The sequence below is a fragment of the Gymnoscopelus microlampas genome (assembly GCF_963454915.1).
Source record: "Gymnoscopelus microlampas genome assembly, chromosome: 8".
NCBI lineage: Eukaryota > Metazoa > Chordata > Actinopteri > Myctophiformes > Myctophidae > Gymnoscopelus > Gymnoscopelus microlampas.
This window is the reverse complement of record NC_139945.1, coordinates 22,869,362-22,896,596: the sequence shown is the minus strand read 5'-3', so window position 1 is coordinate 22,896,596 and position 27,235 is coordinate 22,869,362. Positions and strand designations below refer to the sequence as shown.

The following is a 27,235-nucleotide window of genomic DNA, read 5'->3' as shown; positions in this document are numbered from 1 at the left end:
AAAGTTGACTGCAACCAGCACAGTGCATGAGCACTGCTTGATAATGTTGGCTGGGCATAAAATCTGTAATGGATGCCCCCCCCCCACGCGCGCGTTTGTCCCGTTTAGGGGGGTTGGTGGCGGTAAGCTGGGGGGGGGGTGCATGATGCGGTGCGGATCACATAATAATTAATTAAACTACTATAAAACAACAGTAACAACAACACAATCTACCAGCCTCGAGTGGTGGAAAATAGCAGATCTACAAGCTCACTATGCCTTGCGCTTGTAGATCGGCTATTTTCACATGGTTACCACCACATGTTTTATTATAATAATCGAAATCTACAAAGTAACTAGTAACTAAAGTTTTCAAATAATTGTAGTGGAGTAAAAGTACAATATTTGCCTCTGAGATATAGTGGAGTTACTGGAGTAGAAGTAAAAGTATTAGAAATTGGAAATACTCGAGAGTCAAGTGCAAATACCTCAAAATTGTACTTAAGTACAGTTCTAGAGTACATGTACTTAAATACGTATGCCAAAATCCATTAAAAAAAATAGCTTTTCACTGTTTTCAGGTCAAATATTGATATGCGATTAAAATGCGATTAATTGCGATTAATTAATTACAAAGCCTCTAATTAATTAGATTAATTATTTTAATCGAGTCCCAGCCCTAGTATAAATCAAACCCACAGTCACGTGTTCGAAGAGTGACTGCATTCAATTCTCCTGCTCACTGCCTGAGTGTCCATGACCATGAAACTACCTTCATTTCAGCAACATATTACACACAGAAATGCTACAGAACCATACTGTCATCCTCATTCTGTGACCAACAAGACCTTTGACGGAACATTTAGTTTTACTACTCAGACAGTGAACAGTACAGTGCAGTACATAGACAAACATACAATGTCATACATACTGTTGTCTGACTTTGTTTGAGTATGTCTGTCATGGGTACTACCCACAGGAAGCAGTAAAAATGAACAGCTTGTTCTTTATGAAGGCTAATAAGATAAAAGAATGTACTTTACAGCCTACTGCTCAACACGGCTTAGAAACACCATTTGTTCTCAGTCAATAACAGCTGCTATAAGTTGATGAGATCACAGTTTTTAGACTAAAGAAAACATGTTTTATCTGCAGAACAGCTGAATAAAACAATGGTTGTACACAGTAAAATCCTCAGTGTTAATGTATCTACTTGTAATTGAGAGTTAACCAAATGGACCCTTAGTTATAACAGCAACAGCAGTAAGAATGGAACACAGGACAGGAAACAGGAGTAACAGTTAAAAACAAATCAAGATAATAAGATAAGATAAGACAGCAACTATCTGAAATCTGTCTCTGAATGAATAGTCTAGCTCTAGCATCAATGGGTATATGAATGAATAAACAGTATGTATCAACAGTGAATATAGGAACGAATATACAGTCTGATATCAACAATGAATTATGAGCGACTATACATTTACAGATGGGTGACACATTTAATGAAAACTGTCTTAGTAAGGTGTTGGGCCACAACAAGCCTCTAGAACAGTAGAAGTCAAGTCTGTGGAGTCATTTGGGGTTTTTACATTGGAGGTGGAGAGCGCTGTCTAACATGTCGGTCCCACATCTCCCATAGGTGTTCAACTGGATTGAGACCTGTGACTGAAGTTTCACTTAATTTCCATACATCAAACCATTCAATGACCCCTACTTGTGCCCTGTCGATGGGGGTCTTGTCATCCTGGAAGGGACCACTCCCATCAGGATAGAAGCGTTTCATCATAGGATAAAGGTGATCACTTAGCCTGATTATCAGACTCAAGCTAGAAGCTTCAGTCTCCACTCTAGATATTTCCAAGGGGGAGGGCATTAGATTTCCCCTAAACCAATCACTAGGGATCAACATACCCGGTCCTCTAGGTAAATTGTATAGTTTGAGCCATTCGTCAATGAAATAAACAGGTGTACTTTATTCATTTTTGAGGCACATTTAGAGTGCATGAGACAACACGAGTGCCTGGAGTTTAGATCCCATGGCCTGAGGGGACGGTGGGGTGGATGTGTTGCACTGACTGATCCAGTCAGTGTACAAACTGTTCTGTGTTTCAGTTCAGTGAGTTAATATGACTCAACGCAGGCAGAGCTCCAGCCAAGCACTGAACGACCTGGTGAACGAATCATTTAAATGAAACCTTTTAGTGAACTGTACTGAATGATTCAGTACACTGAAAAGAGCAATAATTCCCTCAACTACGTTATTATTTTCCCTTAGCAGTCACCTCAGTTGTCAGCTCCAGCGCACAGCCTGACAACGGTCCGCAGGCGCTGATTGGCTAATCGTTAAGACCCACACCTACACCCAGCACTCATTGGATAATGGCCTTTTCAACCGTTCAAAACACAGAGGCAGAGTCGATGATCTGGAACCAGTCAAGTGATCACTCTGAATAACTTTGCATTGATTTGCAGGGACCCTACCCTCTACTCTAAGGGCACTAGGTGACCCAATCCATTCCAGGAAAATGCCACCCACAGCATAACAGAGCCCCCGGGCCTCCTCACTGTAGGGGTCAAGCATTCATGCTCACACCGTTCTCTTGGTGTACGCTACACATGCACTCACCTACTTGACAAAAATATGGTGAATAGAGTAGTGACCATATCACTTTTACACACATCACGGTAGACAAATGCCTATGATTTGTGAAACCACTGAACTCTCAAATCTGCATATTTTTTCTTTGTAATGAGTGGTTTATATTATCTACTAAGAAAAAGAAGACAGACATGCACATCCCAAACCCAAAATTGGGCAGATTTCTGAGCGACAAAGCAACATTTTCTGGTGCAATAAAAAGCACTTTAACATTGGAGCCCTACAATGTGTGAGCGTTTTATTATTAATTTTATTTAAAAAAATCTGTTTCCCCTATATTATCTACTACAACATCCCTCTCTAGCTAGTTGATGACAGTCTGTTCTTGGTGAGCCAGTCTGATCACGTCCTGCATTGACATTCTCAGGCACTACTGGTCTGGTGTGGCCAGACAATCGATACGTCTGCTGACATCTACTTTACATTCAATGAATGGGCTAAAAACCGTGTGGAATATGGAAAAAAATATAATAATAATACCTGCCTTGCAAAACCAAAGCAAAGACTTAAGACTTCTTATGGCACCACCTACGTAGATGCACTGTGGCGCGACAGCGGAGCTAAAAACACTGCAGAGCTCAAGACCCTGATGCTAGACGGGAGGGTGTGGAGGGCAGCGATTCAGGAGTCCCGAGTTGGTGTTGGCTAGTCTGGGAGGCATTGCCTCGGAGTTTGGACAGCGGGGGCGCGGCCACTGCGTTGTGATTCAAATCAACAGCCAATGAAGAATAGGGGGCGGGATCCACATGCAGTGGGTGTTGCATCTAAATAGGATCGACGGGAAGCAATTTCCCCTTGAGAAATTTCGACCGCCATTGTTGTGTACTGCTGTTTGCCTCTCGTCTGACTTTTTAGACGAGTTGCAACCGGTAAGAGGCGTGTCCGCTCAGATTCAGAGCGTGACGTACATCCCGCTCACAAATACAGGGGGTTTGGCCCAGAAGTTCCTCGCCGAGCCGGCGAAAACTTCTGGGAACTCAGATTAGGTGTTGGCTAGACCGCACTCTCCATTGCATTGGTACGTTATCAGGATTGGTTTTCACAACGGTGAGCTATGTTAGCGTCCGTTCTCCACGCTGTTCAAGCCCATACGTTGAATTTAGATTTCCCCACATGTAGCAGTAGGAAGAGATCTCCGATAATCTGGCTAAGCAAGACGGTGCGTCTCCACTCAGATATCCAGGTTGTTCCTTTAATTTATCACCCATCTGTATAATTATGTACTAATGTATTACATTAATTTGTCTGTGAAGCTTGTAGATCAGCTATTTTCTGGCGTGGTTAGTGGGTGGCTGTGTTTACCTGTGTAGCGTTCATCTGTACCGAACCAGCTCCTGTACAGCAGCAGCAGCTCCAACCAGAAAACATGGTAGATGACGAACAGAACCAACATCAATGCTACCGTCACACCCAGGCCACACGCCAGCTCCACTGATGGTAGAGAGACTAGGAGACACACAGAGAGAGAGAGAGAGAGAGAGAGAGAGAGAGAGAGAGAGAGGGGGAGAAACAAAGACAGAGAGAAATATAGGGAGAGAGCGAGAGGTAATTAGAATTTTCATTTCTTAAAAGCACTTCATGCAAAACAGACAAAGACATGAAGATTAAATAAAGACTGCACACGCACGCACGCACGCACGTACGCACGCACGCACGCACGCACGCACGCACGCACGCACGCACGCACGCACGCACGCACGCACGCACGCACGCACGCACGCACGCACGCACGCACGCACGCACGCACGCACGCACACACACACACACACACACACACACACACACACACACACACACACACACACACACACACACACACACACACACACACACACACACAAAACAATCAATGAATGCATACATTACAAAAACAAATTAATGGAAAGGAATGGAGAGTTAAAAGGAAACAAATTGCATAAAACATTTACAGTAGGACTAGTGAATGATTATCAATGGAGAAGACATAAATTATTGAGGACTACAATTTAGTAAATACCATAAGTAAAAAGACTTTCTACCATGAAGACATTTCTTCTTCTTTTTTTTACAGAAATCTCTTAAATTAACAGTCTTTCTTTACTAGGACAGAGAATAGGACAGCTGAGAGGTAGACGGTGTAGGAGAGACAGAGAGAAGGACAGCTGAAAGGGTGACAGTGTAAGAGAGACAGACAGTCGGACAGCTGAGAGACAGACAGTGTAGGAGAGACAGACAGTAGGACAGCTGAGAGGGAGACAGTGTAGGAGAGACAGACAGTAGGACAACTGAGAGACAGACAGTGTAGGAGAGACAGACAGTAGGACAGCTGAGAGACAGACAGTGTAGGAGAGACAGACAGTAGGACAGCTGAGAGGGAGACAGTGTAAGAGAGACAGACAGTAGGACAGCTGAAAGGGTGACAGTGTAAGAGAGACAGACAGGAGGACAGCGGAGAGACAGACAGTAGGACAGCTGAGAGGGACACAGTGTAGGAGAGACAGACAGTAGGACAACTGAGAGACAGACAGTGTAGGAGAGACAGACAGTAGGACAACTGAGAGACAGACAGTGTAGGAGAGACAGACAGTAGGACAGCTGAGAGGGAGACAGTGTAGGAGAGACAGACAGTAGGACAACTGAGAGACAGACAGTGTAGGAGAGACAGACAGTAGGACAGCTGAGAGGGAGACAGTGTAGGAGAGACAGACAGTAGGACAGCTGAGAGGGAGACAGTATAGGAGAGACAGACAGTAGGACAGCTGAGAGGGAGACAGTATAGGAGAGACAGACAGTAGGACAACTGAGAGACAGACAGTGTAGGAGAGACAGACAGTAGGACAGCTGAGAGGGAGACAGTGTAGGAGAGACAGACAGTAGGACAACTGAGAGACAGACAGACAGTAGGACAGCTGAGAGGGAGACAGTGTAGGAGAGACAGACAGTAGGACAGCTGAGAGGGAGACAGTATAGGAGAGAGAGCATAAAAAGTGCTACCGGAGTGGCCACAAGTGCTTTGGCTTGGAGATGCTTCTTCAAATGGAAGCTGACAGACACTCACCCAGGCATTATTACGGGGCCAGGCTGCCAGCATGGCCCTGTTTTGATATTGGCATTATTCTGGCATGAGTTTCTTCTGTTTCTGCCACTTTTCGCAGTTCTGGCTTAACCGTGCATACGCTTTTTACGAAACTCGGCCATATGGTAGATGGTCATGAAAAACGATCAAGAAAAAAATCTCACAGTCTTTCGTCAAAAGGTGGCACTATAGCACCCAATTGAAAATGCCAAATTTGAACAGGTATAACTCATGCCCTGTTTGACCTACAGCCATGAAACTTCGATACACACATGCGTCTACTCATGATGAACAACTTTCACACTCTGACTTTTGACCTCTGACCTTTAGATCTCCCACCATTTTGAATTATATGAAAAACATTCATTGGCTCATGAAAGCTTCATTTTTTCACTTATGGAAAATCCGCCGCCAAGGTGTTGTCGGCATAGGTCCAAAGTTGAAGTGTTAAACGTTTCGTGCAGATTGCTCAAAACTCCCAGGAGGAGATAGGTTTTAACTATTGCAGTTTTATGACAATTATTCATCTGCTCCTAACACATACATGCAGACTCACATTTCTTTGAAACTTTGCAGTAATGTAGAGGGTCATTCCAAATATCAATGAAACCAATCTTACTCCAATTGGTCAAAGGGGGGTGCTACAGCAATTTTTTGAAAATGCAAACTTTAAACAGGCATGAGACATGCCTCGTTTGGCCAAAAATCGTGAAACTTGCTTACACTTGTGCCTAGACTCATGAACACATCTATCACTTTGACCAGTAAGCTCCGCCCTCAGATTGTCCGCAATTTTGAGCAGTTTGAAAAACACTTAAACCCTTTTTCACTGGTTCTGGTCTGTTGGTCCAATGGCTTCTCGCTTGAGGATCAGCCTCTGGATCGGAGGGTCGCCGGTTCAAGCCTCACCTCATGCTGGCTACTTTTCAATTGTATCGCACAAAAGTTGACTGTATCAATTAATAATAGTGATTGGCAGAGATGATGAGCCGTTATATTGTGAGTTTGTAGATAAGTAAACATTAGACCAGAAAAATAATGCCACAGAGTGTGCCAGATTATTTGGAGCTAGTGTTCTGGCGCTCTTGGATTGGAGCCAATGGAGACGGTCGGGGGTGCGGAGACGGTCGGGGGCGCGGTTTGGATTCCAGCGGCACTCCGGGGGCGTGGTTAGCCAAGCACTCCCGTACGCTCCCAAATCACGCCACACTGACACGCACACCCGCTACTTCTGTGCCTTGTTAAGGATTAGAAAATAAACAAACAGCGCTAATGATGGATTTGCGTTTTCTTCTGGTTTTGTGGCAACAGGAGGAACAGGGAAATACGGATGACTTATTTGAAAACATAACTAAGTAATTATAAGTACTAATTGCAAACACTGCTCACCTTCCAGTTGCAGCATAGCTCTGCGTGTAGCGTTGCCTTTCTGGTTCCAGGCTGTACAGTTCAACTCTCTGTTCAGGTCCTCAGTCTGGAAGTCCTCGATCACCAGCACACTCTCCATCTCGAGGTCCTCCAGGTCATTCTTCAGCAGCCTGAGACACACAGACAGACAGACAGACAGACAAGGCAGACAGACAGAGACATTTTACAGAAATATAATTTCAAACAGTAACAGTCTAAGCATAAACCACAACAATGTTCAAGTTAACGACGTGTCACAATGCGACACGTTGTGAACTTGCAGATTGGCCATTTCCATATTTTTAAAACATTGTGAAAGCATAAAGTATAAAGACATTTCTTTGAATATTTAAGTTATTTGCCATATATGCCCTGTGCAACTTTTGTTTACGAGGCCTAAAAGCCAAACAGAATAGAAATAGTATTTATATGTTCAATGCCAAAAACACAATGAAATTGTTGCTTGCAATAGTTTAATACATGACAATTACATGACAACTAATCGTCATGTAAAATTCCATGATCGTGACAGCCCTACGTACCTAAGAAACAATGGTTTTGCTGGCGACGCGTTTTGGTGTGATCAAAATTTCACATTCCACAAGGGGCACCCTAACACAGCTTTGGGATGATCCATCCTCACTCAAAGCAGAAGTATGTGGATGTGACGTAATTCCAAAAAACGTCACATCCATCTACACTGACTATGGGATTTTTTGAAAAACACTCTTATCTCAGTTTCCTTTTTTTGCATTGAAAACCACCCATTTTCAGTGGGCCATAGCCCTAAAATGGCCGATCGCGGGTGGAATGTTATTGTTCCACGTACACACAGATGGCTCGGGGACGCCTCGGGGACTTTATTTTTACACAATGGCTTCCACAGCGTTTCAAAGATCGTCGGATAAAGGTAATTACGCTGGCAAGGGGATAACAAATGATGTTTAATACCTTGGCGGGTGATGTGTTAAAGGACAAGTCCGGACTAAAATAACATAAGGCCTTTTTTTCCTACTTATGATTCTAAATGACTGGCCATGGGGTCTGCAGAATTGCCCCTGTCGTTCAGTTACGGCAGCAGCCCCCATAGCATAGAGCAGAGCCTATAAACATATCGCTACTTACTGTATGCTATGTGTTGCGGTCAAAAGTGATTTTGTTGATCTGTTGAATCTGTTATTAGTTGTCATTACACACGCATCCAGGCCTTGGCTGTCCCACACACACCGCTGTAGTCTGCTAAATAGACCAACGGCGTATATACAGCTGTTGCCAAGTCCCGGAAAAGATGCGCTGTGATTGGCCAGTACAGTCACTTAATTGGCCAGTTGTGCCGAACGCTCACCCCAAAACATGATTTACGAAACTGCGGTGGTCAAATTACTTTTGACCGCAACAAATAGCGTAAGTAGCGATATGCTTATGGGCTCTTCTCTATGCTATGGGGGCTGCTGTGGAAACTGGACGACAGGGGCAATTCTGCAAATAGACCCCATGGCCAGTCATTTGGGATCAATATAAGAAGGAAAAAAGGCTATATGTTATTGTAGTCCGGACTTGTCCTTTAAATAACATCTAGTTAATGAGGACAGTCAGTGAATGGCTCACAGAGCTAAGTAAAGTAGCCGCCTTCGAAAAGGTCTCTTTCAATCTTTCAGACAGAGGAGAAAATATTACAAATATACCTGTTAACTGCACTACGCACTACGCTTCATATCATTTGAAATTGAAAATCTTTAATAAAAAATGTAAGTCATAAAAAAAAATGAGGACAGTCAGTATGTGATACCTGTTGGTTTTAGTAAAACGTGAGTCAGATAGTTGCTCCACTGTCTTCCCATCAATGGTCCAGCCTATGTCCCAAGGTCCCTCCACGTACGGGATCTTTGCTCTGCACTCCAAATGCACCTCTGTATCTGGAATCATAATGTTAATCATGATAACACTATTATAATCATAATAGTGATAATCATCATCATCCTCGTCATAATCATAATCACAATGTTTTTCCTACCTGGTTTAATGGTGTAGACATAGTCCTTGGCTGGATGGATGATCTCGGGATCTTTGGGCATACTGGAGGGATCTGGAAGGAACAGATGGATTATGTGCATAAAAAACGATTCTGTTCTTTTCTTATAAATCTTGATGATATTCTGATTATGATGATCATAACATCACAAGATCATGTTGTGATGTTATGTGCTTGCTTACAGATAAGCAGTAACCTTGATGTTGTGATGTAAAACAGATAAGCAGTAACATTGATGATATGTGCTTACAGATAGCAGTAACATTGATGGTATGATGTCTTACAGATAGCAGTAACATTGATGGTATGATGTCTTACAGATAGCAGTAACATTGATGGTATGATGTCTTACAGATAGCAGTAACATTGATGTTATGATGTCTTACAGATAGCAGTAACATTGATGTTATGATGTCTTACAGATAGCAGTAACATTGATGTTATGATGTCTTACAGATAGCAGTAACATTGATGTTATGATGTCTTACAGGTAGCAGTAACATTGATGTTATGATGTCTTACAGATAGCAGTAACATTGATGTTATGATGTCTTACAGGTAGCAGTAACATTGATGTCACGATGTCTTACAGGTAGCAGTAACATTGATGTTATGATGTCTTATAGATAGCAGTAACATTGATGTTATGATTTCTTACAGATAGCAGTAACGTTGACGGCTCGGGTGAAGTTGAGGCTCCGTCCCTTCCGGTTGTAGTTGATGGTACAGTAGTACAGTCCCCGATAGCGCTGCACCATGTGATGGAAGACCAGACTGTTCTCCTCCATCACTCTGTCACCGTTCCCCAACGGATAGACCTGACAGTGCTGCAGTGCAGGGACACAGCCACTTATCACCTCATTCATCACATCCATCATTAGAATCCAGTCAGATAACTCACAAATAGATTGAGAGCATTAATAGCTTGAGAACCTTTTATTTATAAAATGTAAATACTAGTGTGAATATTACATTGGAATATATACACATTAGAAGACAACACATTTATAACAAACCCCCCCAGGGGGAAACAGAACCCTTGGGGAAAGCAGAGCCTACTGGTGGTGCTGGGGTGGTGGTGGGAGCAAGCAAAGCGCATGCAACATTCAGTGCCATTGACAGCAAGAGGAAGTGCAATGAATCAGGTGAGGACATGCGTGTAAACCTCGTCTCGAGTGTATCTGCCTGAACTAGTTCGCAGGCTACGCATCATCTGCGGTTCCCAAACTTTTTGTGGATCACGGCTAGGCCTGTCACATTTATTATATAATCGCAATTATTTGAGTAATCACAATTCATTTTGCGTAATCGTCATAATTGTTTCCATTTTGAAAAATGTTTTCAAATATCTATATAAAAAATAAATAAATAGCAGATCTACAAGCTTACAACACGTCACAAAGTGTAAGCTTGTAGATCAGCTATTTCTGTATACAATTATTAAATATGTCAATAATTTCTTCATGTCAATATTTAAGTTATTTGTCATATCTGCCTTGTGCAATTTTTTATTACGAAGCCTAAAAGGCAAACAGAAATTCAATTGTTATTCATATTTTCCAATGTTCAATGCCAAGCACACAATTAAATCGTTAATCGCAATTATTTAAGTGACAATTAATCGTCAACTTAAATGTTTAATAGTGACAGCCCTAATCAGGGCCGACTTGAAAAATCCCAAAAGCATTCGCAGGTGCCATAAAAACACTGAATTATTTTTCTGATTACGATACAAAACGTCAATCAATATATCAAAAGTTCAGAATCAAAAATGTGCAATTGTCTATCTAAAAAAGTACTGTAACATCCGAAAACACAAATCAAAATCCACTATCATTTAAGAGTCTGCGCATACAGTATATGGGATTGGTGATTTCTTGTTTTTCTCAGTTTGGCATCTTGGGATGTCCAGTGTGATATATACTGTATATCTCTCCTCCCTACTCACATGGTACCAGGTGACAGAGGGCGCACTGTCACTGTCAGCCATCTTGTAAGCGTCCTGCAGGTCAGGGCAGTGCAACACCCCATCTTCCTGTAGAGGGATTTTCTTCTGGCCGGGCGCCACGGCGACCGGAGGCTCGCATCCTCGCACAGACACCGCCCCCTCGCGTGGCAACACCTCCAGACGCATGGCGATCTTTGTGCACGAAGACTTGTTACTGGAGGAGGAAAAACATGTTAGTTAAAGGTCATTTCATTTTTGTTTTAATTCTTTTTATTAATGGCTTCTATTTCAGCATGCTAACTTTCCAGGAAGAGAAAGCAGTAGTTTGTATTAGCTTGGAATCCCCATTGATGATGTCATTGGTAACTGGCAACATTAGTTAATGAGTATCTACTCTGAGTGTTAATACATTAACTGATATGAGAGTGCCCTATGTTAACATCAGAGCGCTCTGAAATCAGAGCAGATGCTCAAAACGCAATTACGAACGCTTAGTTAGCTTAATTTGTTGCCAGGTGTTGTTTGCAAAAAAAGATGCTAGGGTAGTCTGAAAAATGGCTCAACAATATTGTGAAAGTTGGCAACACTGGAGACGTGTGCGACTGAGACGAGTACCGGATACAGTAAATAGAGCAACAACAGGAAACATAGGAAACTCCCCACCACCGGAAGGAAGCAACACACTTTATCCTCAGAGTTGTTTTGTCAGGTTGTTTGCATGAGCGTCTTACTTGCCTCAGTGTCAAAGAAAGACTTTCTGCTAGTTTACTTGTACATTTTCATAGAGTTATTAACACACAGACTCCTACATTTCTATTTAATAAGATAACTTACTGCTCTGATACTCAGACTGTACATATTCCACTTGTGGGGCGAGAGGTGGATAACTTTACCTCTGCCTAAGTCCAATTCAATGAAGAGGGCTGTATTTTATAGATCAATTGCACACTGGAATTGTCTTCCAGGCAATATGCGTAACAACAAAGGAAAAGCTTGTTTTAAAAGGAAACTTAAACATTATATGCTATACTATTCTTAACTTACATACCGGATTGACTGTGCCATTTTAAATCTGCTGTATTCCTGTTGGATTCTATTTTTTCTTCTTAAAATCATTTTTGTATGCAATACTTTTTGTAAGATGTTTTTTGTATGCTTTATATTGTGATTAATGTATATTATTGTCTGGACCCCATGAAGACTAGCTGTTGTTAAGGTGGCAACTAATGGGGATCTGTATAATAAACAATAAACATTTGAACTCAACACCTCCAGTACTATAACACCCACTCGCTGGCGCTGCCTGTATTCACACAGCTAGCCTGCTACACTGAAATGCATCTCTCACATGTCAAAGTTAGCCTGACACTCAGCCTGAATTTTCATTTCGTTTCACTCCATTATTCAGTCTGAAAGCCCTCTCAGTGCAGCAGTTTTCTGAGGTGGGGGCGTGGCCAAAGTTGGACTCTTTGGCTATTGGTTCATACTCGATTATCCCGATCCCGATTCGTCGTACAGATTTTCAACCGAGAAACCCCCACCTTCGACACCGTCACCAGACCCTGAATGCGAGGCAAGCGATTCAGAAGGTGGAGCCAGGCTATGTCAAAATGTTTTAACAACTTTACATTTGTGTTGTCTAGTCATGAGAACACAGTAGGCTAATGTACAGATAAAACAGCTGCCTGTAAGGGGTTGTGTTTATGTGTTATTTGTTAACCATTTAGGCCTTACTTTATTGTACAACGGAAAGAAAAAATTGCCGATCTACAAGGCGCAAGGCGACGCGTTGTGGGCTTGTAGATAGGCTCTTTTATTTAAACATTTCAGAAAATGTTTGCTTTAAGGAACACATTTTGTACCTTTAAATTACAGTTTTAATTCTGTGTTAGTGCTATCCATTCATTTTAGCTTTTATTTGATGTAAAGCATTTTGTAAAACAAAAAACACCCTGTTACGTTTATCTAGGTATAATTATAATGCTATAACAATTTAAGTACAATGTTTTTCATTGATTGTGTAGGAAATTATAAAATACTAATGATCACATTATCAATACTCAGTTTAAATGTAGTAAATCTGAGCAGAACCTAAAATAACTTTTGAACAATCATTTTTTTACAGCATTTGAACCACTAGGTCAGAACTATAATGTACTTCCTGGCTGAGTCTGAACTTCCTGGCCGAGTCTGAACAGTCACAACCCCACTTAGAGCATTGTGTGTGTGTGTGTGTGTGTGTGTGTGTGTGTGTGTGTGTGTGTGTGTGTGTGTGTGTGTGTGTGTGTGTGTGTGTGTGTATGTGGCGTTCCTTACCAAGGTTAAGTACCAACGTCTTAAGGATGCTATCATACAGCTTGGTTACAAATGTAAACTGCTTGTGTTCATATTTGGAAGCCTCGGTAATGTCCATAAATCAGTTGTGAGAGGCCTGCAGATTGCAGGAATGCCCAAGCCAAAAGCTAAGGCATTGGCAAAATTCTGTTCAATGTCTGTGATAATTGTCAGTCACCATATATGGAGGAGGCAATGCTTCCTGTACCCGTGATCTGTATTCTGAAATACTTGTCGTTGAGTTTTCCAAGTTTGTGCATCTACTATTGTTTGTGTTCAAGAATTTATTGTTAAAATGTGAACGCAAATAAAGATGTTAAATGTGTGTGTGTGTGTGTGTGTGTGTGTGTGTGTGTGTGTGTGTGTGTGTGTGTGTGTGTGTGTGTGTGTGTGTGTGTGTGTGTGTGTGTGTGTGTGTGTGTGCGTGCGTGCGTGCGTGCGTGCGTGCGTGCGCGCGCGCGCGCACGTGCGTTTGAAACTCTTAACTGGAACGTTTCTTCACCTCTCAGTTTTATAGAGTACAGTTTGTCTTATCAAACATGCTGTACATAACAAACATATCAGACAGTCAGACATGCATTTCCCAAAAAGGAAGTGCATGTGTTTAATTCAGTCTGACCAGAAGAAGGGATAAGACATATCGCCACCAGCCATAAAAATTAATGACCAGAGAGGTGATATCAAAAGCAGAGGCATGGAGCCCCCCCCCCCCCCCCCCCCGCCAAGCAAATCTAAACCCTGTTCATCGCACTATGGCAACAAGAATGATTTTCAAGTTGAAACGCATCCTATCGTGACTTGTAGTTAGCTTGAAAATCTGCTCTTGTGCAAGCTAAACCGTCACACTATAGAGAGTATACATTTTCGTGTGAGTCAGGTGTGGTTTTGGAACAAAGCCAAATGGCATTAGTAAACCCGAGTGGATAAAACCTCCATTACTCTGGAGGAAGAAGCTACAGGGAGTTCACTAACACACCTCTGAGAACACTTAGCAGATTACTGTCTAAACCCATCACACTGCAGTGGACATAATGCAATATGAACTGCAGCACTCCATTTATTAGTGTGGTTTATCCACTTTTATATACAGGTATCTATCTGCCCCTCTATCTAATCCAGGGGTCTTCTACGTTGTTCAGGTCAAGGACCCCTTAGCTGAGAGAGAGAAGAAGCAGGGACCCCCCACTACACATTGTAAACGATTGTGTTGATTAAACTTTTAAATAAATAGCCGACCTACAAGCTCACAACCTGTCGCCCAAGACAAAAAATAATAAAGACATGCCATCTCTGTCATGTCGACGCACCACCTGAAGCTCGGAGACATGGACATCACCATTGATAATACTGTGGTGACGTCAACTCGGACTGCGAAGAATCTGGGTGTGACCCTGGATGATCAACTGTCGTTCTCGGCAAACATCGCATCAGTGACACGGTCCTGCAGATTCCTCCCCTACAACATCAGGAGGATTCGGGTGCATTTCTCCTTTCCGACATGTCGCCTTTCCGACGTTGACTAACCCTATACCAAACCCAAACCCTAACCTTAACCGCACGTGGAAGCCACTAGTCGGAGTGGTGAGATGTCGGAATGGAAGGAGCACCCCGGAGGATTCGATCCCTTCCTCACAGAGAAGGCAGCCCAGGTGCTCATCCAGGCTATTGTCATCTCCCGCCTGGACCACTGCAACTCCCTCCTTGCTGGTGCTCCGGCATCTGCCATCAGACCTCTGGAGCTTGTTCAGAAAGCGCGGCTCGTCTGGTGTTCAACCGCCCCAAGTTCTTCCACACGACTATCCTTCTCCGTTCTCTAAACTGGCTCCCCGTAGCGGCTCGCATCCAGTTTAAAACCCTGGTGCTAGCCTATAGGGCAGTGAAAGGAACAGCTCCTTCTTACCTCCGGGCTATGGTCGATGCTTACACCCCTGCCCGACCACTTCGGTCGGCCACCTCGGGGCGACTGATTGCCTCGTCGCTCAAGGGTCCTTCTGGTCGATCTACACGGTGTAGTGGGGTGAGGGACAGGGTGAGAGGCATGGTGATAGGGGCCTCCTACATTCCCTCTCGTTGGCTCCAACCGCTGCCAATCTAAGGACTGCAGAGAGGCTACACCCACCTGGGCCAGGTGGAAATCAAGAGAGGAGAAATGTTTGATGGCAGTGTGTGTGTAGATCAGGAGGAGAGCAGGAGTGCTCTACGGACGGAGAGAACATAGTTTATTTCCCAGAGAGGGACAGAGACTTTTAGTTGTTTTTTTCCTGAGCTGTTTTATTTAATAAACGCCCTGGCCACTTGCCAGTGGGGAATTCCACAACCTGTGTTTGTGCATGTCATTACACCCACAAACACTCTCTGACACATCCCGAGCCTGTTACACTGGTGGAGAATACGGGTAGAGAGCAGGTGTGTAGTGACAGCACAATAGTTCGACAGAATGGAAGCGCTGTTGCAGGAGTTGGTGAGGATCTCTGGAGAGCAGCAAGTCATGTCCCGGGAGATGCTTGCTGAACAACAGAGGCAAAATGTCCTCCTCCATGCTGAGGTCCAGAAGATGATGAGCACAGCAACAACGGCCCCTCCAGCTGCTCAGCCCGCCCCAAAGCAGCCCTACCAGCCTAACCCCAGTCGGTTCCTTCCGAAGATGACGGACAGCGATGACGTGGAGGCCTATTTGGTGTCCTTTGAACGGACTGCCACACGAGAGGCCTGGCCGGAGGATGCGTGGGCGGACCTGGTAGGCCCATTCCTCACCGGGCCTGCACAGCAGGCTTTCCTAGACCTTACCCCGGAACAAGCAAAAGACTATAAAGTTCTAAAGAAGGAAATATTGGCCAGGTATGGCTTCAGTCTCCACGCTAGAGCCCAGAGGTTCCACGAGTGGAGATACAACACCGAGGCATCGCCCAGAGCCCAGCTGCACGACCTCGCCAGGCTGGCTAGGGCCTGGCTCACCCATGAGGCAGAGAAGTTGAGCTTCCTGGAAAGAGTGGTCATGGATAAGTTCATCAGAGCGCTGCCCTACGACGCGAAGAAAATGGTGAGCCATGGAAATCCTGTGACTATTGATGAACTTGCGAACCTGGTTGAAAGTCATCAAGTCACAGCGGGAATGTTGAAAGCAGGTAGGATGGACCGCCCCGAAAGCTCCCGGCCAAAGAGAGCCACAGAGAAGCCCGCCCCAGAAGGAAGGGGGCCGCAACAAGGAGAAGATGTGGTACGACGCAAACGTCAACCGTTTGTGACAGAAGGAGGTGCTTTGAATGTGGGGAGATCGGCCATCTCGCCTGGGATTGCCCCTCTAGGGATGAAGAGATGCCCACAGAGGTGTCCTCCGGGAGGCCTTGCCACATGCAATACTCCTGCTGGGTGAGGGATGAAAATTCTTTTCGCCTGGTTCCAGTCCAGGGCCGCTGCACCATGAGAGTGGGTGTGGTCCCCCATCTTCCTGTACCGGTCCTAATAGGCCATGACTGTCCCTTGTATTCAAAGCTGAGAGAGAGGAAGAAGGTGAGTGGGAAAAAACACTTTTGTCCAGCAAAATCAAACTGCAAAACTAAGTTAACCCCCTCCCAGCCTTCTTCCCCAAAGGACCGAACCAAGCTCGGCTGTGTCGCCCCAGTTGGGGATGAAAGCAGCTCAGCAGAGCCGACGTCGGATGATGACTTAGAGAACCCTTTCCGTGCCTTCCCAGCTAGCCATAGCTCAGATGAGGCCGAGGGTGGAGAGTTACTGCTGCCAAGTCTCAGGGGACAATTTGGTACAGCTCAGCTGGAAGACCCAAACCTGATGCACGCTCGCAGCAATGTCACAGAGATCGAGGGGAAAGAAGCCCCTGGGGTGAGTGAACTGACATATCCCCGATTTATGATAAAAAATAAACTGCTGTATTACGGGCGCCAGGTTAACGGTCAGATCCAAGAACTATTGGTGGTGCCTAGACCGTATGTCCCCACTGTTTTGCACCTAGCTCACAGTCATGTCCTAGGCGCCCATCTACGGGTGGAGAAGACGAAGGAGGGGATTGCAAAGAGATTCCATTGGCCTGGTATGGTAAGAGCAGTAGAAGACTACTGCCGCACTTGCCCTGAATGCCAGAGGGTGGCGCCAAAGCCTCATTTCCGAAATCCCCTGGTTCCCCTCCCCATTATTGATGTCCCCTTTGAAAGGATTGGGATGGACCTTGTGGGGCCCTTGGTCAAATCCACAAAGGGGTACAGGTATATTCTGGTTATTGTTGATTATGCCACCAGGTATCCAGAGGCCATCCCACTGAGGACGATGGCGTCCAAAGGGATTGCTCGAGAACTGTTCCAACTGTTCAGCCGAGTGGGAATTTCCAAAGAGATCCTGACGGACCAGGGGACCCCCTTCATGTCGAAAATCATGAAAGATCTGTGCAAGCTGCTTCAGGTAAAACAACTCCGCACCTCTGTTTACCATCCGCAGACCGATGGCCTAGTGGAAAGGTTTAATAAAACATTGAAGGACATGTTAAAGAGGGTTATGGACAGAGATGGCAAGAACTGGGACCAGCTGCTACCCTTACTAATGTTTTCAATCAGAGAAGTCCCTCAGGCCTCCACAGGATTCAGCCCATTTGAACTCCTGTATGGGAGGACGCCCCGTGGCTTGCTGGACATTGCTAAGGAGACGTGGGAAGAGCAACCCAGCCCCCACCGCAGTCTGGTGGAACATGTAGAGACACTGAGGGACCGTATGAAGGTGTTGTGGCCGATGGTGAGAGAACACATGGCTCAAGCGCAAGAAGCACAGAGTAAGGTCTACAACAGAGGGGCACAAACCAGAGAATTCCAGGTGGGCGAAAAGGTGCTGGTGCTGGTGCCCACCACAGAGCACAAGTTTCTAGCCACCTGGCAAGGACCATATGAGGTCATAGAAAAGGTGGGGCCAGTGAACTATAAAGTCAGCCAGCCTGGCCGTCGAAAGAAGGCACAAATTTATCATGTGAATTTGTTAAAGAAGTGGCATGCTAGAGAAGCTTTAATGTCTGTGTCCCCGCAAATGTCTTTGACCCCCCCTGCAGGAAGTGCGGTCGAAGAGGTGACCTATGGCCCAGGACTCTCTAAAACCCAGACCCAACAAATGAAAGAGTTGGTACAACAAAACACAGATGTCTTCTCCTCTAAACCAGGCCGTACTAACGCCATAAAACACCATAGCTGGACAGATCCCGGCAAAAAGGTAAAAATTAGGCCCTACAGAATCCCAGAAGCCAGACGGGCTGTTATTGAGGAGGAGGTCCAGAAGATGTTGAAGTTGGGCGTCATAGAGGAGTCATTCAGTGAGTGGGCCAGCCCGGTGGTCCTGGTACCCAAGCCTGATTCCACGAAAAGGTTTTGCAATGATTTTAGGAAATTAAATGACATTTCAAAGTTTGATGCATATCCTATGCCCAGGGTAGATGAACTCATCGACCGCCTTGGAGATGCCCGGTACATCAGCACTCTGGACCTCACCAAAGGGTACTGGCAGGTGCCCCTGGCAGCAGACTCAAAGGAGAAGACAGCGTTCACAGCACCCTCTGGACTCTACCACTACACCGTTCTGCCTTTTGGTCTGCACGGGGCCCCTGCCACGTTCCAGAGACTGATGGACAGAGTTCTGAAACCCCACCGTGAGTATGCCGCAGCGTATTTGGATGATGTGGTCATACAGAGCATGACCTGGGAGGACCATCTCCTACGGCTCAGAGCAGTGGTGGAGGCCCTTCGTCAAGCCGGCCTAACAGCCAACCCAAAAAAGTGTAAGCTGGGCCTGGAAGACGCAGAGTACCTTGGTTTCACAATAGGACGAGGGAATGTGAAACCACAGGAACGCAAAGTCCAGGCAATCCAAGAGTGGCCCCGACCAGTGAACAAGGCCCAGGTAAAAAGTTTCTTGGGTCTTGCATCGTATTATTCTCGCTTTATTTTTAATTACTCCACAATAGCTGCCCCCCTGTCAGACCTGACGAAGAAGGCCCTGCCTCACATGGTGACTTGGATGGAGGAAACAGAAAGGTCCTTTCAACGCCTGAAGGAGGCCCTCTGCACACAGCCAGTCCTGATGACCCCAGATTTCAGCAAGGAGTTTGTTGTGCAGACGGATGCCTCTGAGGTGGGGGTCGGGGCAGTGCTTGCACAAGAGTTTCAAGGTGAGGAGCACCCCATACTCTATATCAGCAGGAAACTGGACCCCCGGGAAAAGGCATATGCCACGGTGGAAAAAGAAGGTCTGGCGATTAAGTGGGCACTAGACCACCTCCAATACTACCTCCTGGGACGCCGATTCACGCTGGTAACTGACCATGCGCCCCTCGTATGGATGGCAAAGAAAAAGGACACGAACGCCAGGGTAGCTAGATGGTTTCTCACCCTACAAGATTTTGACTTTTCTGTCATTCACAGGTCTGGAGCCAAGCATGGTAATGCGGATGCCCTGCCCTCTGGACATCGGTCGCCCCTCCGACTGGGCGCACACTGGGAGGGGGGGTGTGTAGTGGGGTGAGGGACAGGGTGAGAGGCATGGTGATAGGGGCCTCCTACATTCCCTCTCGTTGGCTCCAACCGCTGCCAATCTAAGGACTGCAGAGAGGCTACACCCACCTGGGCCAGGTGGAAATCAAGAGAGGAGAAATGTTTGATGGCAGTGTGTGTGTAGATCAGGAGGAGAGCAGGAGTGCTCTACGGACGGAGAGAACATAGTTTATTTCCCAGAGAGGGACAGAGACTTTTAGTTGTTTTTTTCCTGAGCTGTTTTATTTAATAAACGCCCTGGCCACTTGCCAGTGGGGAATTCCACAACCTGTGTTTGTGCATGTCATTACACCCACAAACACTCTCTGACACAGCCCGAGCCTGTTACAACGGTCACAACTTTTTTCTGTTCTGGCCCCACAGTGGTGGAATGAACTCCCCACTGATGTCAAGACAGCAGAGTCACTGCCCATCTTTCGCCACAGGCTGAAAACCCACCTTGCCTACTTGTTGTTAACTAGTTGTACGAACTCTTGTTTTATTGTTTTATTGGATCTTGTTTATTCAATACACTTATTTGTTTTAGCTCTTGCTCATTTGATTTTCCTATTTTGTCTCATCTGTTAATGAAAGTAGGTAGCTGATATATTGCACTTTTACCTTAGCGCTAGGTATACTCTTGGTTGCTTGTTTTAGGAAGAGAATGCACTTAATGCTTCTGGTGATTAGTAGTTTCGTTCCCTACCTATGTTGAATGCACTTATTGTAAGTCGCTTTGGATAAAAGCGTTTGCTAAATGACTGTAATGTAATGTAATAATGTAATCTCTGGTTTACTTTCCGTATCTGCGCGACATAGGTGACCGCCTTTTTAGGAGACCGGAAGCAGGTTTGAGTCTATTATTTCTAATGGAAGAGTTTAAAAAAATCCTGGGTTCCTATGGGAGAGTGAACGTGAACACAGCTTCTGAACCATTCTTTAGCCCCATGGTCACTGAACTAAATATTGGACCTAATCGTAACAAGCCACGGATTCTTCACAAGATATTCAGAGAGACAAATCAGGGGAAAATCTACTTTATTATCAACATTTCTCTGTCCCAGCAAAACACTCTCGCGGGATCTAGCACCAGTAAACATAGGACGTTCACGAGATCAGATGGCGCATACTTAGGAGACCATTTGTAGGATTTGTGTACCATTTCGCCTCTAGTGGCTCCAGATTGTCCAGTGTCCTTACCTTAGCATAGAGATGTATTGTCCAGTGTCCTTACCTTAGCATAGAGATGTATTGTCCAGTGTCCTTACCTTAGCATAGAGATGTATTGTCCAGTGTCCTTACCTTAGCATAGAGATGTATTGTCCAATGTCCTTACCGTAGCATACAGATGTACAGTATTGTTCAGTGTCCTTACCGTAGCAAACAGATGTATTGTCCAGTGTCCTTACCGTAGCATACAGATGTATTGTCCAGTGTCCTCTACAGCAGCAGGCTGGAGCCAAAGTCTCTCTCTCTCCTTACAGAGGTGCTGGCTGGAGCTGCTGGCAACACAATGTCACAATAGGATTAAGTCGGATTACAATTGCGGCAAATAAATTTGATTAAAACAGTCTGATTAGATTAAAACAACTCTAAAAAAATCACTTCATATCCATTCTGAAATAATTAACCACATAGCCCCTAGCGTCACCTATACTGGGGTGAACATTCAGGGAAACTAGTTGATCTAAAAGCTCTTGCTTCTCCACATTTAGTTCTGATTCTGGGGACATAAAGCAGACCTGTCCCAGATGACCTGAGAGGTCTGGACGGCTCATGATGTAGCACAAGATCAGAAAGGTATTTTGGCCCTAAACCATTCAATGCTTATTTGAAATCAATTCTCTGGCAGACAAGCAGCCAGTGTAAAGATCTAAGAGCTGGAGGGATGTGCTCCACTATCTTGGCATTAGTAAGGAATCGAGCAGCAGTGTTCTGAATCAACTGCAGACGTCTGATAGATTTTTTTTAGGGAGACCTGTAAAGACACCGTTACAGTAGTCAAGTCTACTGATGATGAATGCATGGGCAAGTTTTTCTAAATCCTTTAATCATTGATATATTCTTAAAGCTGACTTTGCAATTGTGTTCTTTGTAATATTCAGATCTGAGTGACTCCACGACTACACCAAGATGTTTGGCTTGGGTTGTGGTTTTAAAACATTACCGATTGAAACTAAGAGCTGACTTTTAATAGTTCTTCCTTGGCTCCAAAAACAATCACTTCAGTTTTGTCTTTGTTTAATGGAGGAAAATAATCGTTGATTTGTTCAATGCAATTTCTCAGTGTTTGTAGTGGACCATACCATAACGTCACCTGGTGAAGTTGTGTGTGAACTCTGCATGTCATTTTTGTCTGCTCAGATGTGTAATTACCTACAGTACAGTACAGACACAAAGTCTGTAGTCCCTGTCCTTTATAATTCAAGCCAGTTTAGTACTGTGACAGAAAGTCCCACCCTATTTTTCAGTCTGTCTAGTAATATGTTGTGGTCGACGTGTCAAATGCAGCTCTCAGGTATAGTTTATATACAGTACATATAGTTTGAACATGTGCCACTGTCTGACTGTGTTTAAGTTGATGTATAAGTTAGGTCAAAATCCTAATCCTGTTTAGTGCTAATAAGTTGTTGAAATAATGCCCAAAATAGGGATGCCAACAATCTTATATGATTTAATTTGAATTGAAATAAAAAAATGTTGCCCCTCTGGCGGCCCCCACTTTGAAAACCACTGACCTAATAGTACTCAGCCAAAGACACGTCAACTGCATTAGGTTCATTATTATGACAAATGGTTATAGTTACATTTGGTGGAAAATTATTGACTCTGAGGATGGTCTCCAAATGAACCTACAGTAAGTAGAATGCAAGCAGTGCAGGCAGTGCAATAAAAACACACATATCATCTATAAAAATGAAACCATAGCACAAAACCAAAACATAATTCAAAAATAGCCTGCACAGCACTGGGGAAAGCTGTTATCAATGACGCAACGCACCCACTATACAATCAATAGGACTTTATGCCATGAAAATAACAGTAGTACTATACCATGGTTAAAAAATGTTGCTTTGTTTTTTTGCTTTTTATCCCTTTTTCTCCCCAATTTAGTCATTATGCCAATTAATTCCTCCCCACACACATTTCTTTGTGTTGTCACTGCTAATGTATCCTCCTGGCTCACCTGCCAGTGAGGAGCCCCCACCAGGAGGACGCAGTAGAGCCTTCGTCCTACTCCTCCCGCCCAACACTCCCTGCTGACAGGTGCCGCCCTAGCCTGTAGGAGTACGTGCAATGACCAATATCACCCTCCCCTCCCGTCTTCCCTCCCCCCAAACACAAGCCAATTGTGTTCGTATAGACGCCCGACAAAGCCGGCTGCGCCACGGTGGGTTCCTAGACTCTGCACTGGTGAGCAGGTACTTTAGCACTGTGCCACCCGAGCGCCTTGACCTTTGCATTTTTCCGTTTTTATTTTGAAGCACACTGAGCCTGTGCTTGTCGTATGTGCCACTTATTATAAACACAGTTTATTAAAATAACATTTCTGGTAAAACAAAACAAAACAAAAATTGCCATTACCCTGTAATCACCAGTCTATACTTTAACAGGTTATTACTGTACATACATGTTATCCATATATTACTTGGCAATGTGAAGTTATTAAAGAAAACGTAAAGGCCTGTGTTTTAACCCATTTAAATCCGGGAACGCATCCATGTCATTTTAGATTTGAGTATTATTTGACTATTATTTTATACTTTGGCTATTCATGAATAGCAGATTTACAAGCTCATAGCACGGAACTCGGTGCCGTGAGCTTGTAGAATCTACAACAAATCTTTGACTATATAATTTTTAAGGCGAACATTTGTAACTCAAATCTCTGCTTCTGGGGGTCCCTGGAACTATTTATTTTGAGATGGGGGTCGGCAACCAAATACATATCATTTTGGGGGTCCTTGACATGAAAAAGTTTGAGAACCACCGATATAGAAACATACGTTTTTCAGAAACCTGTTAGGATTTAGAAGACATTTGTAGATGCGTTCCCGGATTGAATGGGTTAAGAGGGTTACCAAAAATGACCGTCCGACATACCTGTATCCGATTGGCTGCTCCAGGTCCTGGCCATTAGGAATGCGGTACCAGAAGAGGTTGAGGCCGGCGCTCTGGGAGGAGGTGTAGTTGTAAACGGTGGGATGAGAGAAAAGAGGACAGGACAACCAGCCCACCTCCCCCTCCAACACCTTCACTGCACCCTCCTCCACCTCGCCCCAGTCATAACACATAGGACCTGGAGAGAGAGAGAGAGAGAGAGAGAGAGAGAGCCCTATTAACCAACAGAGTATTAAGTGGCGGTTGGGTGGGCCGTGCGCATTTTCAGAGCATGTTTATTTTAATGATCAATCACATATGCATTGCGTCGCGTTGTGAGCTTATCGATCGGCTATTTTCAGCGAAAGCTTTCCCCACAATACGGATGCTGGGGTTTAAGTGGTTAAGTTCCTATTTATCGGTATCACAATGAAATACATTTTTTCAAGGTTTTTTTTCATCGGCCTGCTGGTGGCGCTATAAAAGGCAGATGTGAAAAATGCATGGCTGAGGTTTTTCCTTGGCCTCTACGGAGTGTGTGTGCAAAGTTTCACACAGATCGGTGCAGTTATAAGTAAAAGCGCGAATCGGTCTGTTATAGCGCCACCGTGAGGCTGATTTAAAAAAATTATATATAACAGGCCGATCTGAAGAATTGGGGGTTGAGGTTCTGCTCTGGCATCCAGACACACACGCATCCAGACACACACACACACACACACACACACACACACACACACACACACACACACACACACACACACAAAACATAGTCTCGGCCACAACTTCGGCCTGGCGGACACAAAGAGGGAGAGAGGGGGTGGGGAGGGAGAGAAAGAAAGAAAGGGATGTTAAAGAGAGAGAGGAAAAGAGGAGGAGATGAGAAGAGAGAAGAGAAAGGAGAGGACAGGACAAAAGAGGAGAAGGGCATACATGGTAACCCAGTGATTTCTCCTGAGATTCTCCCGTATTTTGCCCATCTCTCTCCCTGTTCTCCCGTTTCAATCAAGCCGGTGGATTTTTTAATAAAAAACTGAACTAGCGCATAAAGGACACTACTGGGCATGTTTCTATAGCCTGGCTGAAACCCTATAGTGTACATGCAGTGTAGAAACCAATCCCGCAGTGCTGTGACCCTAACCCTTTCTGGTCAAATCCGAAAGGAGAGTGTACTTCCGGGGGCGCATGCACTGGGTGAACAACTTCCTTTGAAATGAATGGGCAGAGTTTTTTATATAGCTCAATGATTTCAATACTTCCCCGCAAATATTCAGGTTTGTTTCTATTAAAAATAATTGCCGGCATAAAACAAATGTTTTTCATAAAGTAGACTGTTTTTGTTGAATGAACTGAAATGTGGTTGTGAACAGTCAGTGTTGCTTCCTTACTTATTCATTTCGGTCGAACAACCGGGGAATCCCCAACCTTTAAAAACATTTCTGGAACTGGGATGAACTACTTCTTCTTCCTTTGATTTAATATAACCTTTGAATATTGACCTGGTTTATTTAATCTGAGTGTAACTCCGCCTCCTCCCATCAGCCCCGGCAGCCTGTCGGTCATTGATTAAAAGCCTTTATCTCTCTATCAAACACAGCTTAGTAGATGTAACCACTAAAAGCTGGACAGGAGGGGCCATTAGTAGTGCTCTGCCAATTACTGGCAGGCTCGTTAAACATGCTGGACGACGCTTCAAGGATATTACACTTGCATTTCATTAACGGACAGACACACAGACCTGGACGGGTGTAAATCTGTTTTAAAGCTGTTGGAACCGCCGGATGGAGTAGCTGTGCTTTTAGAAACTCATAAATGATCCACATTAAGAGACTTTTACCATATGATCCCAACACCACGAATCAACTAAATACAACATGTTTTCAAGGACAATTGGATTGTTTGTGTAACAGCTGTCCAAACAACACTAACCTTTATAACACACTGCAAGATTAAGGTGTTGCATATTTGAACATTAAAATTGCTAGATTAAGGCGATGAAATTGTTGTAGGTGTCTGAGGCATACTTCTAAGCTATGCAAAATCAGATTTTAGATCAGATATGGCTTTTTTTCTTTGCATCCCTGCCTCTAAAACCACCAGATGACTGACGATTTGGTGTACTGTTGAAGTTAGCAGCCAACTGAGGACTTTTTCTCAAACTAACTCTGATGTACTTATCCTCTGTGCAAAACAACAGAAATCATGGCCCCCTCACGCATTAGAATGTCCTTCTAATGCGTGAGGGGGCCGTGATTTTTTAGCCTTTAAACATGATTATACAACAGCTAGTTCCAACCGCACAATTGCGATTGGCCATGAGGCAATTGGAGCTGTGCTGATAACCACAAAACCACAATACGCCAATGGGTAAATCATCTGTAAAGTATTTATTACAAGTATGTGATTAATTCTGGACCATTCCAGCTGCCATTAAAGTTGCCTATCTCAACAGTAAACAGGGATATAGATTACAGAGTGGGAAAAGCAACACTGTTTAGCTAAATTGAACACTACAAACCCATATTTTTCCCCCAAAAAGATTTAACGAGTGCAGTGCTGTTGTATAAAAGCAATAAAACACTTGAGGTCATGTTTTATGGAGGTTATTGGCACGGCTGTGCAGGTCCACAACACTCTGCTTCGTGTCGTGCCTACGCACCATAAAGCACTCTCCATCTCATGTACTGTATTATGGCTTAATTAATTAAGGAGGCACTAAAAAGTTTAGCATTGGGACACTAAAGTAATGGCTGCTGAAAATGGGGCTTTTTGCAGTTTTATGTGAATAATTATGCAGTTCTGGCATATCAAAAAAAAAAAATTTTGACCGGTGCTGGATCACAAAGACAACTGGAACAATCAATCCATTGTACCTGATGAAGACAGGTCAGGATAGGTCCAAGCGTTGTACTACTCTGTGTAATAAAGTCATATAAGGAGCTTTTAAGACTTTCCTCTTTCTAATAATTAATTATGCTCCATTTTAATCCTCCTTGATTGTAGTGCCACATTCTACACAATTGGCAGTACTACGAACCTGAGGTGAGAGTGCCTTCTCAGTGGGCTGCCCCCTCCCTATGGAACTCACATCAAAAATGCCCCCAACCTCGCCACGTTTAAAACCACACTCAAAACCCACCTTTTCAGACTTGCATTCCCTACCTAATCATAACCCCCTTTAGTTGTTAACCTTTTAACT

The 27,235-nt window shown here is 44.3% G+C and overlaps 2 protein-coding genes across 5 annotated transcripts in view; both read right to left on the bottom strand.

Moving 5' to 3' along the window:
* The window catches only part of LOC311050240 (interleukin-1 receptor accessory protein-like), a 43,509-nt gene that overhangs the window by 1,907 nt on the left and 14,367 nt on the right, over positions 1–27,235 (bottom strand). For 3 of the 4 annotated variants that reach the window (XR_014601277.1, XM_084064238.1, XM_084064239.1), the window contains exons 4-11: positions 24,040–24,235; positions 21,345–21,437; positions 11,084–11,297; positions 9,794–9,962; positions 9,118–9,189; positions 8,893–9,019; positions 7,086–7,234; positions 3,944–4,087 (exon numbers count right to left, since the gene is read on the bottom strand). Coding sequence is in view for 3 of the 4 variants with exons in the window: in XM_084064238.1 (XP_083920364.1) it covers positions 3,944–4,087; positions 7,086–7,234; positions 8,893–9,019; positions 9,118–9,189; positions 9,794–9,962; positions 11,084–11,297; positions 21,345–21,437; positions 24,040–24,235 (1,164 nt within the window). In the remaining variant the exon portion in view is untranslated. The remainder of the gene's footprint in view (positions 1–3,943; positions 4,088–7,085; positions 7,235–8,892; positions 9,020–9,117; positions 9,190–9,793; positions 9,963–11,083; positions 11,298–21,344; positions 21,438–24,039; positions 24,236–27,235) is intronic. The other variant, XM_084064240.1, reaches the window with a different exon arrangement.
* Positions 4,100–6,849, bottom strand: LOC311050241 (uncharacterized protein). The gene is made up of 2 exons (XM_084064241.1): positions 4,453–6,849; positions 4,100–4,256 (listed from the first exon to the last, which is right to left on the bottom strand). The coding sequence occupies exon 1, from the start codon at positions 5,709–5,711 to the stop codon at positions 4,704–4,706; it is 1,008 nt and encodes a 335-aa protein (XP_083920367.1). The 5' UTR covers positions 5,712–6,849; the 3' UTR covers positions 4,100–4,256; positions 4,453–4,703.